Raw genomic sequence first — 23,184 nt, 5'->3', positions numbered from 1 at the left:
AGATGTCTAGTGATATTTATTAAATACACAATAATTAGTATTACATGTAATGTGGTGGTCTCAAGGCAGAGAGAGGAAAAATCTTTTTATCTAGAGCTGTGGTTGGCAAACGGCGGCTCGCGAGCCACATGCGGCTCTTTGGCCCCTTGAGTGTGGCTCTTCCACAAAATACCACGGACTGGGCGAGTCTATTTTGAAGGAGTGGCGTTAGAAGAAGTTTAAGTTTAAAAAATTTTGGCTCTCAAAAGAAATTTCAATTGTTGTACTGTTGATATTTGGCTCTGTTGACTAACGAGTTTGCCGACCACTGATCTAGAGGTATAGAAGAAAGGGGTGCCATGCAAAGGGGACACTACTGACCCCAGAGTGAGAAACTCAGGTTTTGTTTGTGCTGCTAACTAGTCACCACCTCAGAGGCTCCTGCCTTCAATATCATGTCCAATGAAATGAGGCTGTTGAACTATGTAATTGTAATGTGTTCTTATCCTCCTCTGACATTCAGTTGACTCAATGAATTGTTGATTCTGGGACCAAACACTTGTGAACAGAAAGATCCAAAAGCCTCGCAGCGACCTGGACTCTTTATTTCCTTCCTGCCTCCTTTCTAGTCAGTGACCAAGTCTGACCTACTTGACTGTCTAGATTAGGAATTGGCAACCAGCCACCTCTTTTCTTAAAGTTTTATTGGAACACCGTTATGTTTATTAGTTTATTATCGCTTTTGTGCTACAGTGGAAGAGTTGGGTAGTTGTGATACCATATAGTTTTCAAAACTTTAAATATTTATCATCCAGCCATTTATAGAAAAAGATGTTCAAACTCTGATCTAAACTATTTGGAAACTCATCCTTTCTCATTCTCACTACCTTTGTTCTAACTTAGGCCTTCATCTCTTCTCCCTTGCACAACCCAAGAGCCTCTAAACTTAGTTTTTCTGACTCCAATTTTGAGCCTCACAAATGTACTCTGTATAGGAACAGTTTAATTTTTAAAAAATATGCTTTTATTTGCTTTTTTTTAATTTTTAGAGAGAGAGAAAGGAAGAGAGAGAGAGGGAGAGACAGAAACATACTTGAGAGGGTAACATGGATTAGCTGCCTCCCGCATGCCCCCTACTAGTGATGGAGCCCACAACCTGGGCATATGCCCTGACTAGGGATTGAACTGGCAGCCTCTTGGTGCATGGGACGATGCTCAACCAACTGAGCCACACCAGCTGGGTGAAGCAGTATCATTTTTTAAAAAATGTTGAAATACCAATTTGCTTGCTTCAAACCATTCAGGGGAACCTGTTGGACTCAGGATAAGACCCACATTCCTTACCTAACACACATAGTTAGAAAACCACTGCACTTGACACACCTGAAGACCCTCCTAGTCATAAAAGACAGGCCTTTGTTTGACATGACATATGCTGTATGAAATGCAAGTCTCAGAAAACCCAATCCCACTTAAGTGGACTTTAGAACAAAGAGATTACATGCTAGCTCACCAAACTCAGAAACCCAGGTGTTGATCTAGCTCTTGGAAAGGTGTGATCCAGGTTCCTAATTGTCACCTGGACTCCATTTCTTTCTTTTGGCTCTTCTTCTGCTGCGTTAGCCTTATTCACACAGAGGCATTTGTCTGTGATGACTGCTATAGCATTTACTACTTCATATCTTTCTGTGTAGCCCACTGGCAGGAGACAGAACAAATCTTGTTTTCAGTAATTCTCAGAGTGAAGAAGGTTCTCTGATTGGACAGCATTGGTCATGTGATCAAGGGTAATGGAATGTGCTGATTGGCTTAAGCCCAGCTCACACACTTAAGCCCTGAATTTGGGATGAGATTCCACCTGAGCAATTAGGACTGGGAATGGGGGAGGGATTATCCTCAAGCTAATATTGGGCTTTTGTGGAAAAGTGGTGAATGGAGATGGCTGGGGACAAAATAGCCAAGATTCACTGGGTGGGAGGCTTTGACAGTCAGATGCATTAGCAGTTGCCATCAGTACCTGGGGAGGCCAGCAGTCAGAGTATCACAAGGTTTTTGGATTGTGGTTGCCTCACTCAGTGGTTCTTAATTCCGGCTGATCATTAGAAGTACCTTATGCCTGGCTTCTTTGGGGACCAACTAACTTGGAATCTTTTCTGGTTTGCCAGATCTGAGTGACTTTACAAATTCTCCAGGTGATTCTAAACCAAGTGCAGTGGTTTTCTAACTATGCAGCCAAGATGAACCATTGATTGGGTTTAGGTCTTGACTTTATTTACTAGTTCTGTGGAATGGGAATAGTCCTCTTCATCCAGCAGAATATTGGGAGAAATAAATGAAGTGATGTATGTAAGGAATACAGTCTACTTACTTAAGTGCTCAAAGAAATGGTAGTTTCTTATTAGTGGTTCTTAACTGAACAGGGATATTATATTAGACTAGTGGCCCAGTGCACAAAATTGTGCACTGGGGGGGGGTGTTCCTCAGCCTGGCCTGCACCCTCTACAATCTGGGACCCCTCGGAGGATGTCCTACTGCTGGCTTACAGGGATTGGGCCTAAACCGACAGTCGGACATCCCTCTCACAATCCGGGACTGCTGGCTCCAGCCGCTCACCTGCCTGCCTGCCTGCCTGCCTCATTGCCCCTAACCACTCTGCCTGCCAGCCTGCTCGCCCCCAACTGCCCCCGCCATTGGCCTGCTTGCCCCCAAATGCCCCCCCCCACCAGCCTGATAACCCCCAACTGCCCCTTGTGCCAGCCTGCTCGCTCCCAACTGCCCCCTGCTGGCCTGCTCACTCCAAACTGCCTCCCCCCCGCTGTCCTGATCACCTCCAACTGACCCCCACTGACGGCCTGCTCACCCCCAACTGGCCCCCCTGCTGGTCTGCTTACCCCCAGTGGCCCCTCCACCCCCCCACAGCCTGATCTCACCCACAACTGCCATCCCATCCTGGCCTGATCACCCCCCGGCAACCCAAGCGCCCAGCCCCTCCTTTTTTTCTTTTATTTTTTTTTCAGCGCCTCCTTGAGTGGAGGCCAGGGCTGGCTGGAAGCAAGTTTATGGGATTTATTTATCTTCTATAATTGAAACTTTGTAGCCTTGAGTGGAGGCCAGGGCCGGCCAGGGCGGGCGGGAAGCTTGGCTTCCTCCATCGCAACCCAAGAGTCCTGCTCTGAGGCCGCTGCCAACTTGGTAGGGTTAATTTGCATACTCGCTCCTGATTGGCTGGTGGGCGTGGCTGGTGGGCGTAGCAGAGGTACGGTCAATTTGCATGTTTCTCTTTTATTAATGTAGATTCCTAGGGCTGCCATCACAAAGTACCACAAACTGGATGACTTAAACAACATAACTTTATTTTCTCAGTGTTTTGGAGGCTAGAAGCCTAAGATTAAGGTGTTGACAGATTTGGTTTCTCCTAGGCTGGTAGATTGTCTTTTTTCTGTGCATACACATACCAGCTGTCTGTTCCTCTTTTCATAAGGACACCAATCATATTGGACTAGGGCCCAACCTTATGGCTTCATTTAACTTTATCTATTGAAAGGCCCTATCTCCAAATATAGTCATGTTGGGGATTGAGACTTCAACATATGAATTTGGGGAGACACAATTTAGTTCCTAATAGATATGGATTCTTTGGTTCTCTGATGAAAATTAAGATTCTTTTTTAAAATATATTTTTATTGATTTCAGAGAGGGGGAGAGAGATAGAAACATGAATGATGAGAGAGAATCATTGATCAGCTGCCTCCTGCATGCCTCCGTACTGGGGAACGAGCCACACCAGCCAGGAGAAAATTAGGATTCTTTATCCAGAAAAATGTAGACACACACAAATTAAACCTTATATTCAGTGATAAGACTTTTCAGATCCTTATTAAACAGGAGCATCAGAAACAGAGGAAAACATACCAGAGAGAAGGATGTGTCTAAAAGAAGAGGGCATCCCATTCTCCTTCGTTCATTCAGGTGTTTAAGAATTATTTCCCGAGTGCTGCCAATGTGCCAGGCACTGTGCTGCAGTTATAACAATGAACAACTCAGGCAAGACCCCTCCCTCTCATGACTTACAGTTTTTGTCAGAGGAGATAGACAGTAAATACATATGCCATTCAAGTATAAGCGTACCAAGTACCATGAAGAGAATTAAAACGGAATGATGGGATGTTGTTTGCCTGGAAAGCTACTTAGATTATATGGTCAGGAATGTCCCCACTGAGGAGATGGTTAAGTGAAGGCTTGAATAAGAGGGAGTTAGCCATGCAGATGGGGGCAGAGGGCTTATGGCTGATGAAATGCCTGTTAGTCTCTGGTTTATTTTAGAATCAGCTGGCAGAGCCACCTCCCCTCACACCAGCTGCTTCCCAGATTCAGTTCCGCTGCCTAAAGAGCAAGACTTTAGGGTCTGCTCTGAGCCAGGCATGGTTACTGTGGACTGCTCCCCTAGCTGTGGGTCTTTCTTATCCTGTCTCTGAAGTGCTTGGACATGCATTCAGAGGAATAAGACCTATCGACTCCAACATCTGTTCCTCTCACTTTTCTTTGACATGACCAGAGTTTAGTCACTTTTGTCGTTAGCCTGAATTAGAAGAAGCAGTATGGGGGGGAGAAGTCAGCATTGATGGTGTGAAAAAGCATAAACAGTAATTGTATCCTAGTATGTGCACCTCTAAAGGATCACGGACACCAAACAGCATCTGAATAGAATGGAGAGGACTTCCCCTAGAAGCTTCATCCTAAAGGTCTCCTATGTCCTTAGGATAAAGAGCAAAATCCTGCCATGGCCTACATGTCCCTGAGGGTCTGACACCTGGCACAGTGTCCAGTTCTCACCACCTCTCTGCCAAGAGAGGCTCATCTTGGTCCTAGACTTCGGGTTGGGGTCATTTTTGCTTTGTGTATCTCATTCTGGGGTCCAGGTTGAAGGGGCAGCAGCCCCTGGGCATGCTATTTCCCTGGTTACTACAAGTGCATGAGAGACCAAACCAAACTGTATACACACTTTTAAACTCTTCGGCTCACATCTTGTCCGCTCATATCCACTGGCCAAATTAACTCACATGGCCAAGGCCAAAGTCATTGTACAGGGGCACACACTGTGCTCCCAGGGGAGGGGAGTGACCAGTATTTATCAGTCATTTGGTTCGATCTAAATTGCTTAGAATAGTGTCCATACAGGTCTGCCCAAATTATAGACAGCAATGTACTTTTAACAGTCTTACTATAGGGAAGGGAAAAAGAAGGGAGTGGTTTAATAAGTGAACGACAGAGTTGGGGGAGGATTATTATAAAGGGCAAGATTTGAGCATGTTAATAGACTTATGGGAGGAGCAAGAGGGCTGGTCAAAGATGGAGGGCAAAGCTTGAGGATTCAGCTGAAATTTGGAAACTAGAGTGGTACCGTCTCCCTCATGGCTGTTGCTATCAGTGGCCAAGGAGGCATTACTGATAGGCTTTCTCTGATCTGAGCTTTATGTACTTGATTTTACCCCCTTCTCCCTAATCTTAAGGATAGATTTAGATGGTAACAGTTGGTATTTACAGTGCTTTAATGGTTGTCATATTGAGAACTGACTAGAAGCATCTTTAAAAATAATTTATAACACCATAAAATGAATTGCCAATCTTTCAGAGTGTACTTTTTAGAGTTGTTTTCGTTTTTGTATACCAGCCAAGAAGATCCAGAACAGTGAAGAAACTGGTAAAATATTTTAGAAGCATCATCTGATTTGAAAAGCTAAGTAGGAATATAAATCCTCTCTCAAATACGTGATCACACACTCTGCCATTTGCTTGTGGTTGTTTCTTTAGTTGGCTCTTAGGACCATGTGTGTGTGTGTGATTCAGATGTCCACGGGGTACCTGCCCACCCACCAGCCCTCAGCTGTAGTACTCATAGGTGGGATCATAAGTGCTATGGAATATGTGTTGGCTTGTCATTATTTGGCCCCTGTTATGGGCCCAGTATTTAAATGGACATAGGAGTGATGTTGATAATTAACTACAATAATATGATTTTATTTGGTGCCTAATTTTGTGGTGGTGACTTAATGAACTGATAATGTGCTGCTATATGTAGTGCAGATAAATGCTTTGGGAGTTCAGATTAAGGAAGCTAGGTATGTATTGTAATAAAGGATACGGTTTTTAATGAGACTTAAATTGAATCTTGAAGGATGCTCACATATCACCAGATGTTTATTGTCATAATGTGTTTATCCATGTTACTGAGTCAAAACCCTGGCTAAGTTTCCCCCTGCTTGAAATATTTATTGACTTTCCAATTGTTTAATGAAAAAAAAATCCAAATTTCTTATCCTAGTACCCCAAGCCCTCTACACTCACTGTAATCTCCCAGATTATCTTCCTGTCTCATTCCCTTGATTTTTTTCTTGTGCTTTAAATTCCAAATGATTTGCTCTTCCTTGTAAATGCTCCAAACTTTCCTAATCTGTACCTTCTTTTAAATTGGTCCTTTTGCTTGGACACCTACCCCTGAAATATAAGTGCAAACCTGGTCTGACTTCTTCAAAACCTATTTTAAATGCCAGTTTTCTATCTTGCCTGATGTATATATAGGTATGTGTGTGTGTGTGTGTGTGTGTGTGTGTGTGTGTGTGTGTGTGTGTATGTTGTGTGTGTGTGTGTGTGTGTGTGTGTGTGGCTTGGAAATAATCCTTTACTTGTTCAGTTTTTGGATCCTCTCATCATTACTTGTTCTGTAGCTCTTATTTCTCCCCTCTCTTACCCTCATATCATCTGCAGATATTTTGGGTCAGTAGCGTAGAAGTTCTGCTCGAACCTTGAGCTTTCATAGGCAAGTAATTTTTTTAAACTGGGGACACTTCAGTTTCTATAACTTTTATTTTGCTAACAACATTAAAACTCATGTGCATAGATACATACACTCACCATATCTTACCTAATTTGATAAAAGATAGGCAGTTAACATAAAAAATCCAGGAATGACAAAATCAAAATAACATATGGCCAATGGAAAACGCCCAAGGCTGTTTTTCCCATCTTGCTGAGGACCAGTGCAATTTTCATCACATGTCTCAGTTCTGGGCAGACATTTGGGAGCCACTATTTTGGTAGACGGCAAGCTTTGCCAGAGCTGACTTGTCTCTGACTCTCACTTGATCTCGATCTCCCTCAGAGATAGATAACCTGGGGTCTCCCAAAGCTTATAACAGAAAACAAACTGATTTGTGGCACAGAAGCAGCCAGGTTGGGAGATAGATTATTCCAAGATCTGAAAGTTGTATAAAATAACTAAACAGGCCAAAACCGGTTTGGCTCAGTGGATAGAGCGTCGGCCTGTGGACTGAAAGGTCCCAGGTTTGATTCCGGTCAAGGGCATGTACCTTGGTTGCGGGCACATCCCCATTAAGGGGTGTGCAGGAGGCAGCTGATCGATGTTTCTCTTTCATCGATGTTTCTAACTCTCTATCCTTCTCCCTTCCTCTCTGTAAAAAATCAGTAAAATATATTTAAAAATAAATAAATAAATAAATAAATAAATAAATATAATAAAATAACTGAAAAGGAAAGCTCTTGCTGAAATGTGTATGAAAGTCAGACCTAGACATGCTACAAGAGCTGTTTATTCCCCAAGAGCAAACATGTTAGAAAATCCCTCATTATGATATTGCATTTAATATTTCTTCTTATCCCTAAAAAGTAGATATGGTTATTTAGATCACTAAAACCAATTAAATAGAAAAGAAAATAATTTCTGATGTCAAATTATTGCTTTCTCTTCTTTTTTCAAGTAACATTTATTGGGAAGAAAGACTGATTTTTCACATTGGTGCCATCCAGTAGATCTTTCGGGGATGATGGAAATGTCTCCAGTCATCTGCATTGACAGTGGGGTAGTCACGGCCACGTGTGGCTGTTGAGCCATTGAAATGTGGCTGGGGGACTGAGGAACTAAATTTCCAATTGTATTTAAATATCATGAGTTTGAAACATAATAGCCAGGTGTGTGTTTTTTGGCTTCCACATTGGACAGTGTGGCTTCAAAAACGTGACCAAGGTGCACTCAGGAGTATTGATCTGCAATCTGGGATGCCAACTTGGATGGCATCTTATCAGTTTTCTTAGTAAATTTGGGAAATTTTAAAAGGACCACTTTTTTTCTCATTAAGGAATCTTTAGCAAGTTATATACTTAGCAATGGCTCCATTGAACTTTGAGCTATTTTTTGTCCATACATTAAGTTATATTTCCTCCATTACATTATAGCTCTTCTTTTAGAAAATGTGACCTTTGATTTATATGCTTACATATTCATTTGTGAAGATCAAGTGAAACAAGGAATGGGTGTGTTAAACTTGAATGTTCCTTTAGTCTGAGGAGCATTTACTCTGAATAGAGAGAGCGAGCAAATGAAACTGCCCACTAAGATGACCTTGCTTTGTGCACGGACATGTGTGTGTGTGTGTGTGTGTGTGCGCACACGCGCACACACACACACACACACACACACACACGGAAAGGGAACACTAACATTCATCAAGTCAAATCAGAACCTATCAAGCCTTTCTCATGTTTCTGTGATTTGACAGATAACTTAATGTTTTGGGCTGAAATAGTATTCTTTTTCCCTTAGTTGCCAGGATACCCATTTCAAGAGAATTTTAAGCTTCTTGTTTTTTCTCTGATGCCTTTATCTGACCCTTTGTCCCCGCCACTTTCCCTAACCACCCTGACCAGTCACCTCTTGCTTTTTTTAGTGGAGCTGTCTGTGCCTGTGCATTTCAAGGGTCAGGGTGTTTGCCTTTGAATAAATCAGTGTCATTAAGATGATATTAACAAGAACCAAGAAAGAAATGCCTCTAGCTATGGGTGCCATTTGTTGAGCACTTAATCAGTGCCAGGCATTGACAAAGCACTTTAAATATATTTTCATTGGTTTCTTCTGAAGCTTTATTTAAAAAAGTGGTGGTTATTCCAGTTTTATAGGTAAGACAACCCTAACCTAAAGCTAAGTAACTTGCCCGATGCCACACATCTAGGTGGTGGTAGAGCCAGATTTGTTAACTCCAAAGCCCATGATTTAGAGGGGAAAAATCATGGAGTAGCTTGTAGTGGGAACAACGTGGAACGTGAGGTGAAACAGTTCCTGTTTTCATTTCCTCATTATGATGGCCTTTAACAAGTTGCTTAGCATCTCTAAGTCTTTCCCTCCTTCTAATATCTAATACCATAGTGATAGCGGATGAAGAGGCCGCCACACGTATTAGTTCTGTACGTCCTCCTCCCCTCCTGAAATACCAGGTTGTAATATGTCAACTCTTTGTAAACAGAGTTAGGTTTGTTTCATTTGCTGGTTTCACAAATAACAAAAATATAGTCAGTAACGAGTATGTTACAAGGGGCAGGCACTTGCTTTTATCTTTACTTTTAACCTCATTCCTCAGTTCTCACCAAGGTTGTTTATATAACTGTAAAGCTATTCTTTTCTCCTCTGGCTTTATTTATTTTTACCATTTATACTGAATTTCTCTTTAATTTGCCCTCCTCACTGGGATTGCCACTTGGCACTTTTCAAGTCTGTACTTGTCCTTAAATACTACATGGCTACTCTTCCCGTAGCGGCCTGAGGTGACCTCTCAAAATGGGTCGCGCGTCACTTGACCCAGAAAAACCCACAGAATTGTGCAAATCAAGAGGTTCACATCTTCTCGTTCACTTTAAGAACACTTGTGAAACTGCCCAGGCCATCCAGGGCATATCCGAAAAGCCACCAAGAGAATGTGACCTTTGATTTATATGCTTACATATTCATTTGTGAAGATCAAGTGAAACAAGGAATGCATATCCGAAAAGCCACCAAGCTTCTGAGGGATGTCACTTCACAGAAGCAGTGTGTGCCATTCCATCATTACAATCATAGAGTCAGTAGGTGTGCCTAGGCTAAAGAGTGGGGATGGACAGAGGGTCAGTGGCTCAAAAGGAGTGCTGAATTTTTGCTGCACCAGCTCAAAAATGCAGAGAATAGTGCTGAAGTTAAGGGTTTAGACATAGATTCTCTGGTTATTGAACAGAGTTCACGGGTAGATTAACCCATACGTGAACTGTCCTTGATGAATGGAGATGATCTTACTGAAAAAGCAGATTGTTCCTAAATCACAGAGGAGGTTGCACAGGAAAAAAGATATCATAAAAGAAACTGAAGAAACAAAAACTTATGGCCCAGGAGTACCAGTAAATCCAGCATAAAATAAATGCCAATAAAATAAATTACATGGCTGCAATTTTGTTTAAAATTTTTTTTTAATTGCCCTAGCTGGTTTGACTCAGTGAATAGAGCATTGGCCCATGGGCTGAAGGATCCCGGGTTCAATTCTGGTCAAGGGCACATACCTCAGTTGCAGGCTCATTCCCTGGCACTGGTTGGGGTGCGTGCAGAAGGCATCCAATTGATGTATCTCTCTCACATCATTGTTTCTCTCTGTCTCTCTCTTTACCTTCCACTCTCTAAAAATCAATGGAAAAATATCCTCAGGTGAGAATTAACAAAAAAAAATTTTAAATTGATGCCAATTATTCCTCCATTATGACGGAGGAGGGCAATAGGATAAAATGGAAGATTGATGTTCATTAAACAGGTGCTGTCAGGTATTTTTATGTGCTGTCTTAATTTATCAACACAATAAAAAGGTGAGGATTAATAATGTATTATTAGTATTCCCATTTTATGGAAAAAAGGTGATATCATTGCCCATGCATAAGTACACTCAGCAGGAAAGTGGTAGAGCTTGGACTTGAATTGCTGTGTCATTGGCTCTTGGGTGAAGAGGGAAGTGGATGAAAACACATCATTCAAAAATCACTCATAAACTCTTTCTGAAAGTAATGGAAACATATCTAGTGCCTCTATTTAATTGTTTTTGTTACATTTTAAAATTATTTTCAGTGGAAATAATATATCTCAAGTGTTCAGTTCATTGAGGTTTGATACTTGACAGTATTGTATAACCAAAGCAAGATGTGGAGTATTTCCATTTCCAAGAAAGTTCCCTTTACCCTTTCCTTTATCTCTTCCATTCTGCTGTTGAGCCATCCACTGAGTTTTTTATTTTGAAGCATCAATCTTACATAAAAACTGCTGTTTGAAATTTTAATCCTGCTATTTTGGCTTCTGTAAATGCTTGCTTGCTTAAATAATAAGGAAATAAGACTCCTCCCTATTCCAAAGAGGCCATAAACCTTCCCCAGACGAAGTTATCAGTGCTGGTGCCAGGCCAAGCCTTTGGTTGAGGTCTCAAAACCCCAGCACAGAGGGCCCTTTAAGAACTTGCAGAGGGAACCTAAAAATCCTTATTTGGGAGACAAAGAAGGTAAAAACATATAAATACCAGAAACTTCCTGTGTGACTTGGCCCAGAATTTGAAATACAGTTTTCTATCAGCCCGCACGTAAAAATAATAAAGTGTAACTCCATCTCTCTAAGCGTTGCTTGGTTCTTCTCTGGTTTTCTGTAACAATTTCACTTATTGTATTTTTCAGTTACTGTATTTATTTTAGTTCTAACATTTCCATTTGGTTCTTCTTTGTCTTCTATTTCTTTGGCGAGACTTTCTATTTCTTGGCTGAAGTTTTCTTTTTTAAAAAACTCATATCAGTTGTAATTGCTTTTTTATTATGACTGCTATAAATCCTTTGTCAGATAATTCTGTCTCCTCTGTCATCTTGGTGTTGCCATTTATTGATTACCTTTTTTCATTCCATTTGAGATCTTCCCTGTTCTTCATTATGAGTGATTTTGTTAAATTAAAATTTAGATATTTTTATTTCATGTCACAGATCTCTGGATCTTTAATATTCAGTTTTCGTTGGCTTGGCTTTCTTTAACACCACTCTGGCCCAATGGAGTTAGATGTCCAGGTGCCCCGCTCTGCCTTAGATGGTTCCTGGGAGAAGAGGTCTCTTAGTTATCACTTGGTGATGGAGAAAGTTATCAGGTTCCTCTGACACCACCTCAGGAAGGAGGAAGTCCTGTCTCCATGAATTACCTCAGCTGACACTACAGAGGCGAACAGGTGGCCTTATTAACCAGATGACAGAGATAAAAATCTCCTTATGTGGCCTTCTCTGACAACCAGCCCTTCGGGAGTCTCAAGGTCCTTATAGCCTGGAGAGGGTAGAAGGCTAGGCTTTCCACTCAGCCTTCACTCAGTGGTTGGGTCATATTCTTTTCTGTGATGTTTGAGCAGAGCGGTTTTGGACTAAACTCTGTCTTGCCAGGCTGCCCCTATCATGGTCCTTTGGCTAGAGAGGGCAGGCTTTTGTTGGCTTGTTTCTGTTCTGTGCCCTGTGGCATTTCTAGGTTGTGGGCTGTTTCAGTTCCAAGCCTAGAATAGATGAGGCAAAAAGAAAGCCCTAGGAATTTACCACCATATCATTCCATGACTTCCAAGCTCCTTAGATGTCTTCCTTCTTCTACCTTTCAAAGTCATTTTTGTGTTATGTATAATGTCCAGCATTTTTATTTGTCCTCAGTAGGGTAAATTAAGAAGAGTATGTCTATTAATTTCTCAGAAGCATCGAAGAGGTACTACTTTATATTAAAAAATAAAGGCTATACAAAAACTTAGAGTAGATCAACTACAGTAAAGGAAAATGTTGTTCTATAAACTCTCCAATTCATATACATAGATATAGACGTTTGGGGGCACTGGTTCACAATGGAATGTGGTTCATACAGTATTATAGTTAAAAATGTCTTAAAGTCACCTGTGTAGTTCACTTATCTGACACCTGAATCGTGTCTAAAATTTTATAGAAACTCTAAATATATCCACTTTCGTATTCTCTTCATGAATGTGTGTGTGCCTTAGGGAGAGCCTTTCCCCCACTCTCCTGAGGTTGAAATAGGTAAGTTCAGCATTATTTTACTTTCTGCTATATTTAGATTATCTAGTCCAGATATCGTGGGCAGGAAGGGTATCAGCTGTAGTGATTACTTTTAAGCAGTCTTTGGGGAATGAGGAGCTCTGATAGCAACTGTGACAAAGATAAAATTGTCTGTAAACACCAGGCCAGAGTGAGTGTGCTTCACGTGGCACAGAAATACAGTGTTCTGACACAGATGCACGTGGTCTGAACATCTGGCTGGAACAGAGTCATTCAGGCCCAGCTCCAGTGCCCACACAATGATCATCAGGGATGCCATCTGGCAAACTGGTGAGGATGATAGAGTGTACTATTTTGGGGTCCAACTCTTCACATTCATGTATTTCTTCTCATTGGCATTCGAATCCAATTGAATAGAGTAAGTCACCTCTATTAATGAAACCCATATTTGGAGAATGTCTTTTAAGGGTATATTTTATGTGAGAGATGTATGCAGCATGGGCTAAGAATTTTATCTCTAGCTAGAAGCAAGACATACCCATGAAACTGTAAACAGTGTATCTTTGTTCTAATACTAATAATGGGATTGGAATGTATGTGTTTCTAAGGGCATTCATTCATTTAATAATATTTATTGAGTGCCTAATAGGTACAACTGTTTAGTTGTTGCAGGCACATGGACGCACAGGACTGTCTGCTCAGCAGAAAGCAGTCAGGCAAATCGGTTTCAGGACAGCTCTATGGTTCTGTGATTTAACATGTTTTTGGTGAATTGCACAATTAGGTTGGAAGCAACTTTTAGTTGCCCTTTTGGAAAAGAGATGTTCATTGCTCATAAGAAGGAAATGGCAGTGAATAGGACTGAAGCAGGCTCTTTCCAACATACTTCAGCCCATTCTGTAAGCAGTGACTGAGCACCTACTGTAGGTTAGTCACTTGGCTAGAGGCTGGGTTTGTAAAGCTTAGTCAGAAGTAGTCACTTGCTTCAGGGGATTCCCAGCCATAGGCTAGGCAGACATGTTGGTAAATATTTGCAGAGCATGGTATACACACACACACACACACACACACACACACACACGCACGCACGCACACACAAAACGTATCTTCTAGTAAGAAAAAGAGGTAATTGTCAACATTGCTTAAAAGGATATAATGAGTGCAAAATCAGTTAAAGCTCCAGAGTGGAGATGAGAGAGTCTTTGCTATTTCCTGAAAAGTTATCCACAAAAATAAGGAAATGTATGTTCTGTACAAAGATGAGTTCTGACGAAGCAGAGAAGCACAGAACATCTCAGGAGCTGCGAGCAGTTTCTGCGTGATGGTGGAAGCCCTCAGTGCATGGGCCCGCGCAGCCTCCAGGCCGGTAGGAGTGTTTGCACCATGTCTCTGTGTACAGAGAAGCTCAGGCTAAAGGGGCCTTCAACTTGAATGAAGCTCCATCCCTTGTTGCACTGCAGGGATGGTGGGGTGTGGGTGGGAATCAAAAGTCATGGGAAGCTGGGTGACTTCTTGGCAAATAAGAGACACTCATTCCTGAAAATGGATGCAGCAACACCAGCACATCTTATTTCTCTTCTCACATCATCTTGAAGAGGCTAAATGAGGCCTGGAACTTCGGGATAGTCTGTTACCGTGACGTAAGTAAGGCACGTGAGAATGGGATCCCTGTGAGGTCAGGGTCAAGTCCAGGAGGACCCGGCTCACTTCCAGCAGTTGAAGGCGCTCTCTGCCCAGGAGACTGGGACTTGTGAGAACATGCCCTTCCCAGGAATATTCTAAAGGACTCTGTTGAGCTGTCATTATTACCGTTTTCAAAAGTTCTAACTGAAAATCACAGTGAGATTATCGATAAACTCGCAAAACTTTGAACAAAGAAAATATCTTTAAAACTTCTCTTTCCCCTTATGGAGGCTGTAGAGGGATGAAATGAGTGGGTGTAGGGTTTTTATTTAGTTATTTTATTGTATTGTAGAATATACATAACATAAAACTTACTATTTTAACCATGTTTAAGGGGCATTGAGCACATTCACATTGTTGGATCACTCCTGTCCATCTCCAGAACTTCTTCATCATCCTAAACAGGACCTCTGCACTAAGCAATATGCCCCCAGCCTGTTCTCCTCCAGCTCCTGGTCACCACTGATTTGCCTTCTGTCTCCATGAATGTGGCCAGTCTAAGTATTTCATATAAGTAGAATCATACAATATATTTGTCCTTTTGTGCCCGGCTTATTTTACTTAATGTAATGTCTACAAGGTTCAGCATGTGTCAGATCTTCATTCCTTTTTAAGACAGAATAATATTCCACTGGATGTACCATCTTTTTTTATCCATTTATCTGTCGATGGACATTTGAGTTATTTCCACCTTTTGGCTTATTATGAACTAGAGGCTCGGTACATGAAAATTCATGTACTGGAGAGGGGGTCCCTCAGCCCGGCCTGCCCCTCTCACAGTCCGGAAACCCTCAGGGGCGTGAGGTGATGCCCCCATCACACCTCTGCTGCTGCCACTGCTGGCAGCGCAAACCTCAGCCCAGCTCTGGTTACCTGTTCCTTGGGCTGGCCCTGGGCGACTGGGCGGCTGACATCCGAGGCTTTTCTACACCTCAGGCTGGCCCTGGGCAGCTGGGGGGCTGAGGGGACTGGGGGACTCCGGAGGCAGGTGCACGGAGCGGCCGGACTCACCTGGGGGTGGGCCCAGCTGTGCCGCGTGCCTGCCACCCTGGTGGGGCTGAGGGGACTGGGTGCCGCCATCTTGTGGCTGTAAGCAATGCCATCTTTGATGGCCTGGCAGTCAATTAGCATATTCCCTTCTTATTGGCTGTGGGTGCTGCCATCTTTGTGAGGGCATGACAGTCAATTAGCATATTCCCTCTTTATTAGATAGGATAATGTCTATGAACATAGGTGTGCAAATATCTGTTTGAGTCCCTCCTTTCAATTCTTTGGTTGAGTGGCTGAGTCAAATGGTAAATTCTGGGTTTAACGTTTTTTAAAAAAATGTTTTTATTGATTTTTAGAGAGGAAGGAAGAGGGATAGAAAGATAGAAATATTGATGAGAGAGGAACATCATTTTAATTGGCTACCTCTCGCACTGGGGATTGAGCCCACAACCCGGGGCATGTGCCCTGACAGGGAATTGAACTCTGACCTCTTGGTTCCTGAATCAATGCTCAACCACTGAGCCACAATGGCCAGGCTAGGTTTAACTTTTTGAGGGATCACCAGATGCTTTTCCACAGCAGTTGCACCATTTTTATGTTCTCACCAGCAATGCACAAGGTTGGAATTTCTGAGGAAGTGGCTTTTCACACACGAAAAAGAGATGGTGCCTTCAAAATGGCAGCTCAAAACAATGCTAAAATATGTGCATTTACAGTGAAACATTTCCCTGTTAAATGTAAAAGCAATATTTAAGAAGTCTGTTTTGGTTTTCAGCTCTTCATTTTGAATTGCTCAGTATCAGCAGCATCGGCATTAGAGTGACAGCACTTTAGGTAGAGACTGCAAGCAGCTTGGAGTGTCTATTCAATAAAGATAAAGGCATGAGACTGGTCGGGAAGATCAGGGGAACAAGTAGATGGACTCTAAGCCGACCTATGAGCTGCAGAGCCCCTTAAATTGAGTAAATAACTATTGAAAACAAGAGGGGCATTGATGAAGACGGAAAAGAGAAAACGAACTGGGGCACCTTTTACATGATGTGCAAAGAAATGGCAGTCACAGCTTGCAAGAGGGCATTTGAAAGTTGCTTGATATGTAAATATTAGGGACATGAAATTTCAGGGAAAACAAAGCAAAGGCTGTCAGAAATGGTTTTAAATAAACAAACCCAAGCATAGAAACCTAAATCAACTCCTGGGTTTGCAGGTAAGGCAGGAACAGCTATGGAGGATTAAAATATTTGTGTGAGGAAGGCGGCTACGTGTGTAGAAAGTCAAAATGCCGCATTCCGCCTCATGTTTATAGATACCTTACATTTTGAATGCTAGGTATTTACTAGCAGGGAATAGTTTCCCTCAGATTTAAAGGCATGGTTGTGAGGGAAAAAAGAGGAGATGGCTGGTTCATTCAGCACCTGAACAAATGTTTATCTTAGATGTCTACTATGTGCCAGGTTCTGGACTGAGGGGTGGCGATCATGGAGATGAATGGGACGTGGAGCTTATGTGGAGGAACTTGCAGTTGTGGTGTGCGGGGCAGACAGATCAATTAGGCAGACATCCTCAATACAGCCAGGAGGTCAAGCTCCGGGATACTGTGTGCATGGAGGGAGCATAGCCTGGGGCTTCTCACTCTGAGAGCCAGTGACCCCTAGAAGAAGCGGTCTGACCTGACACATGGGCTGAGAAGGAGTTAGCCTCCCAAAGAAGGAAGTAGGATTCAGGGAGAGTAGAACTCTTTCTAGGAGGAAGGACCAGCTTGAGCAAAGGTGGAGGATGTATTAGAGTCTGACTTGGTGGGGAGGTGACGGGGAGGGAGGCCAGGAGGTCCTAGAAGCTGCCAGCAACTCAGTGGTATTGCGAAGCCATGAATCCCAAGACAGGAAGAAGTCAGGGACCATGCCAGAGTGAAAGATTTATTTTTCTTTTCCTCATTAATGGTTCAATCCATCCCACATTAACCCTCCATCTCCCCACATGAGCACAACTTTTTTTAGTAATCACAATTTTAGTGTAGGTCAGTGGTCAGCAAACTCATTAGTCAACGGAGCCAAATATCAACAGTACAACGATTGAAATTTCTTTTGAGAGTCAAATTTTTTAAACTTAAACTTCTTCTAACACCACTTCTTCAAAATAGACTTGCCCAGGCCGTGGTATTTTGTGGAAGAGCCACACTCAAGGGGCCAAAGAGACGCATGTGGCCACGAGCCGCAGTTTGCCAACCACGTGTATAGGTGATTGAGTGTTCAGTGTAAGTAGGCTGTTCTTTGGAGTTGGGGAAGCTCATGCCCTCGTAGGCTTTGTCCTCTTTCTACCACAGCCTGAATTAGGCATTGTGGTTGTGTCTCCAGCACCCATTTGGTTCCTGCCTTGTTGAGTAGCAGCCGTGAAGTTTCGGGAATTGCCTTTAGCTGAAGGTTGGCAAGAATGGAGAGATTTAAACACGTACATCAGAGTCCTCAATAACCCTGTTGAACTGTGAAATAGCTAACTCTGAGCTTTTGTCATTGCTGAACTTTTTGTCCCAAAAGCTAATAAATTGTCTTATTATTTAATTCTTTTGGGTTTGTTCATCTGAAACTTGAAATTATCTGCATCCTAAATGATACTTGATCGTTGTAACCTTCAGCCGACACCTGTATAACTTTTTGTGAAAGTCTTTGAGCCTCATTTTTATCTGTGAAATGAATATAATTATGTCTCACAGTGTTTCCTGAAGGTTATTTGAGATCCAGCACAAAGCCCAAGGGTGGAGCCATGGACTAATATATGTTGAGTGCCCACTATGTACCACATAATAGTCTGGTCCTTAGTTTTAGGCACATTAGGGACTAACAGAGAAATATATGGATAACTTCATATTAAGTGGCATAAAGTCACATGCATATGGACCATTATACAATCAGTTTAAATAATTCTTGTTCAAGGCACGTGATCTAGCATGGGGAGGGGGCAAGGATGGGCTGAGAAAGGGGATTATGGGAAGGCATATCCGAAGAAGTGGTATTTAAACCGAAACCTGAAGGATGAGTGGGAGTCAGGTGAAGAATGGGGAAGATCATTTCAGGCAAAGAAACTTGGACAAAATCCAGGAGGTGTGAAAGAACTTGGTGTATTTAAGGAATGTGTGGTCAGAGTGGAGTGAACGAGGAATAACATGGTGGGAGATGAAGGTGGAAAGGGAAAAAGAGGAGAGGTAATGCAGGGCCTTGTTGGCCATGTTCAAGATTTCTAATGTTCTAAGTTCAAAAGAAAGCCATTAGAAAGATTGAAGCAGGAGAGTCTCATGATCTGGCCTATGCACTTTTTCAATGAGATGTCAGGGTTCGAGTGGGCAAGAGCAGTTGGGCTAGAGAAGTGGATGGGTTTGAGCAGCATTTGGGTTAGCGCTTACGGGATCTGCTGATAGATGGAAGGGATGTGAATCATGGGGAGAGTGAGGTCAAGAATGACTCTTGAGTTTCTGTGTGAGTAACTGGAGATGACTGGAAAACATGCATTGTTTTCATAAGAAAATCAAGGTTCAGGTATGAACATGTTAATTTTAAGTTATCTGTGATACATTGAAATTAGGAAGTTGAGTGACAGTTTTACTTATGCCTGAACCTCATAAGAGGACTTTCTAGGCTGGACTTGAATGTTGAAGTCACTGGTAGGTTGATTTTTATCAAAAGTGAAGGGAATGGGTTAAGGAGGGAGTGGTAGGTGGGAAGAGGACACCTTAGCTCACTTTGTCTGGGAAGCCACCTCTTACCTCTCATGTGAAAAATATTTAGAGGCCTGGTAAGGAGAAAAGGAAGCCCTGACCTGGATGGGGAGCTGAGTAACTGAAGAATTTTTAGAATCACAGAAGTTGGTTGAAAGGGGATAATGATGATAAAGGGTAAAACTGAAGATATTACCTTAAAGGAATTTATCAGTGAAGTAGAACCCTAAAGCGATGGAGTGGGGGGGGGGGGGCGGGAAGGGGGTGTGATTTAAGGTCATGGCTTTAAATCCTCCGACACCCAGGGAAGGATGTAAGGATGGGAATTTAACTAATTTTGAAGGTTGGGGACACAGGAAGGTGAGATAACTTCCTACTAGAAACCTCAAAATACACATAAGCCATGTGTGTGCACATACACACACACACACCCCACATCCCTGGTCATGCACGAGGTCATTTAGGTAGAATGTATGGCTCCCATAACATTCCCTGCTATTTCTTTGATAATAGTGCATGCATAGGAAATGCTCAGTAAGAATTTATTGACTAAGTATGCCCAGGAAATGGGCTTTACATTTGATTTATGAGGATATTGATGTCAGAGAATGTGGGAAGGTATGTAAAATCAGAAGCCATTAGACTTGACTCCCTTGCACCTTCTACTCTGTTGTTGTTTTTTTTTGTCTTCCATGTAGCAGTTATCACTCTTATTTATTTATTTTTATTTATTGACTTTATTGAGATGACATTGGTGAATAAAGTTGTATAGGTTTCAGGTGTACAATTCTATAATACATCATCTGTATATTGTATTTGTGTGCTCACCACCCCATGTCAGGTCTCCTTCCATCACCATTTATCCCCTCTTTACCCTTTGCTACCTTCTTTCCCTCTGGCAATCACCGTACTTTGTCTATATCTGTGAGTCTTGTTTTTTTTCTTTGGTTAATCCCTTCACCCTTCTCAACCAACCTCTAAACCCCTCCCCTCTGATAGCTGTCAGTCTGTTCTCTGTATCCATGAGCCTGTCTTCACTTTGTTAGGTCATTTTGTTCATCAGATTCCACATATGAGTGAGATCATGTGATACTTGTCTTTCTCTGACTTGGCCTATTTCACTTAGCATAATACTCTGCAGGTCCATGCATGATGTCGAAAAAAGTAAGATTTCCTTCTTTTTTACAGCTGAGTAGTATTCTATTGTGTAAATGAACCACAGTTTGTTATCCACTCATCTACGGATGGACACTTGGGCTGCTTCCAAATCTTGGCTATTGCAAATAATGCTGTAATAAACATAGGTTTGCATATAGTCTTTCAAATTAGTGTGTCGGGTTTTAAAATCACTAGGTCATTGTCTTTCATCTGCTTTTTCACTTAGATTGTGAATTCTTTGCAGGTAACATCCATCATATATCCTGCATTCATGTTTCCAGAATCATGGGATGACATATATTAACCACTATTAATAAATATTTGTTGAGTGAATGCATGAGAATGGTGGGCTTGAGTGGATGCTTGAAACAGAGAAGATTCAAGAAGGGGGCAGAATGAGCACTTTTTCAGATAGAGGAAGAGCTATCAGCTAACCTGCAAGGGTTGAAATAATTAAACGTGTTGGATTCACTAATGAAGTTGCCTGATTTGGTATTCTGGTGTGCGATGTGATGATCAGTAACTTGCTGAAGTTCCAACAACTTGGAACTGATGGTTTCTGGATTCGCACTTTTGTCTTTCTGACTTTAGGGTTTCCCACCCAACAACACTCCTTCCTCACCAAATTCCTTCCCGCAGTTACCAGACCACCGCTCAACTCGCCGAAGCCTTGTCTCTCTTTCCACTTAGGCCAGATGAAATATTGTCTGCCCTGGACACCTTCTTCACATGATTTGTTTTCTGAGTTACATTTTTTCTCTCTCACCTAGCTCTCCACTGCGGTTTGAATCCACGGGGTATTGATCATCCTGCTCATGCTGAAGGCATTAAACTGCAAATTGAAGGTGAAGGTGTTGAGTCTCAACCCATTAAAAACAAACATTTCCAGAAGGTGCTTGACCAAAAAGGATCCCCCAAGCGACTGCAGGCAGAAGCTGAGACGGCTAAGGTAAGCAATAACCCGATACATTAAGGAGACTCTGAAACTGCAGCGTTGCTGCTCTGTGGTCAAGCCACAGAGAAGAACTGGTGGTGCTCTCACTAATCACCGTTGTCCCTTCAGTTTAACGAACACTGCTTCTGGATTATAGTAATCATAAATGAAAATATTGACTGCCTCCCCATTGGGGTGAAATCAAAACACGTTTGTGGTCAATCTCATAGCATGAGAGTCTGAGTATGGTAGAGAATGGGCGATAGTGAAGACCGCCTTGGACTTAAAGCTGAAAGATTTGTTTGCCAGGCTCAGATTTGTCATGTTATGATGTTGGGCAAGTCATGTGACTTTCCAAGCCTCAGAGTCTTTATAAAGAGTGTATCATAAAAGCTGCCTCCCTCATCCGGTTGAGCAGATGAAATAATACAGTGCGTCTGGAAGTATTTTGTAAAAGGCCCAGTTGGCTGCATGAGTATTGAGGCATTTTTGCTGACAAGCACTGTTAATAATAATAATGATAATAACTGACATTGGAAAATAATTTTTACTTGATAGGGGTGAGTAATGGTGGGGTTCTTGATCCAGCATCTAGAAGGGTTGCCGGTGTATGTTTCTCGGCATCTGCAAGAGGTTCAGGAATCTGGAGAAGGCACTGTGTGTAAATTGATTAAAGAGTCCAGAGACGAAACCTAATTTTGGAAGGCATCTTGGGCGGCCAGAGAAGACTTAGCTAAAGGAACTAAGTTCTCTCTTGTCTCAGGACCACTTGCTTTTTATTAACACAAATTGTCCTAAGGCCGTGGTCAGCAAACCTCAGCTCTTTGGCCCCTTGAGTGTTCTAACGCCACTTCTTCAAAATAGACTCGCCCAGGCTGAAAACCGACTTCTGCGCATGGGCCACGAAGTTTCAATCGCACTGTACGTGCCCGCCCGCATGTGGTATTTTGTGGAAGAGCCACACTTAAGGGGCCAAAGAGCCACATGTGGCTCACGAGCCGCGGTTTGCCGACCACTGTCCTAAGGAAAGGAGATATACATCAAAGGCAAGGGTTTAGTACACAGAATCCATTGTCAGATTGGGGAGAAACTCCCTACAGCTGTTCAGGTGTTTGGACAGCAGGAGGTAATAACATGTAGATTGAAATGCCTTCAGCTGTCTGGCAGCAAGCAATCATTTTATGCATCCTTTTCAGGTTTGAGGAAATGCCCTCAGCCATTTCCAGATGAATCAGCCCTGCTGACATGCTGGAATTGACTTCCGGCAAGTGAGGGAGACCTATGTGGATTTATCTGAGTCAATTTGTACTTCTGTAACAAAACACTTTGACTGGATGGCTTGTAAACAATTAAAATTTATTTCTCACCGTTTTGGGGGCTGGAAAGTTTAAGATCAAGGTGCCACCTGTTTCAATATTTGATGAGGGCCCACTTCCTGGTTAATAGATAGCTGTAATCTTATTGTGTCCTCACATGGTGGAAAGGGACATGGAGCTGCCTGGGGTCTCTTTTATAAAGGCACAAATCCCATTCATGGGGGCCCCACCCTTGTTATCTAAGCACCTACCAAAGGCCTCACCTCCTAATACCATCACATTGGCAGTTAGGTTTCAACATGGATTTTAGGGGAATGTAGACATTCAGTCTATAGCAGTCTTTATGTGGGAAAATGAGTGTGGTAATATTTAAAGTGGGGAGGGGATGAGAAGGGCAGGTTACTGCACAGCACATATAGCACATTCCTGTTGTAAAAATGCCTTTCACTGCATAAGGGCATCACTGAGTCTGAAAGAGGGTACTCCACAATTTGAGCAGCAGTTTATATCTAGAGTTGAGATTATGGAGAAAACATTTTCTTTGAGTT

The 23,184-nt window shown here is 42.3% G+C and overlaps 1 protein-coding gene across 5 annotated transcripts in view; it reads left to right on the top strand.

The window, feature by feature from the left end:
* The window catches only part of SAMD12 (sterile alpha motif domain containing 12), a 337,765-nt gene that overhangs the window by 20,112 nt on the left and 294,469 nt on the right, over positions 1-23,184 (top strand). For all 5 annotated transcript variants that reach the window (XR_013814923.1, XM_079796045.1, XM_079796048.1 and 2 more), the window contains exon 2: positions 21,157-21,335. Coding sequence is in view for 4 of the 5 variants with exons in the window: in XM_079796048.1 (XP_079652174.1) it covers positions 21,157-21,335 (179 nt within the window). In the remaining variant the exon portion in view is untranslated. The remainder of the gene's footprint in view (positions 1-21,156; positions 21,336-23,184) is intronic.

This window comes from Cnephaeus nilssonii (genome assembly GCF_951640355.1).
Source record: "Cnephaeus nilssonii genome assembly, chromosome: 18".
NCBI classification, from domain to species: domain Eukaryota; kingdom Metazoa; phylum Chordata; class Mammalia; order Chiroptera; family Vespertilionidae; genus Cnephaeus; species Cnephaeus nilssonii.
The sequence above is the reverse complement of the archived record's forward strand: the minus strand, read 5'-3'. Positions and strand labels throughout refer to the sequence as shown.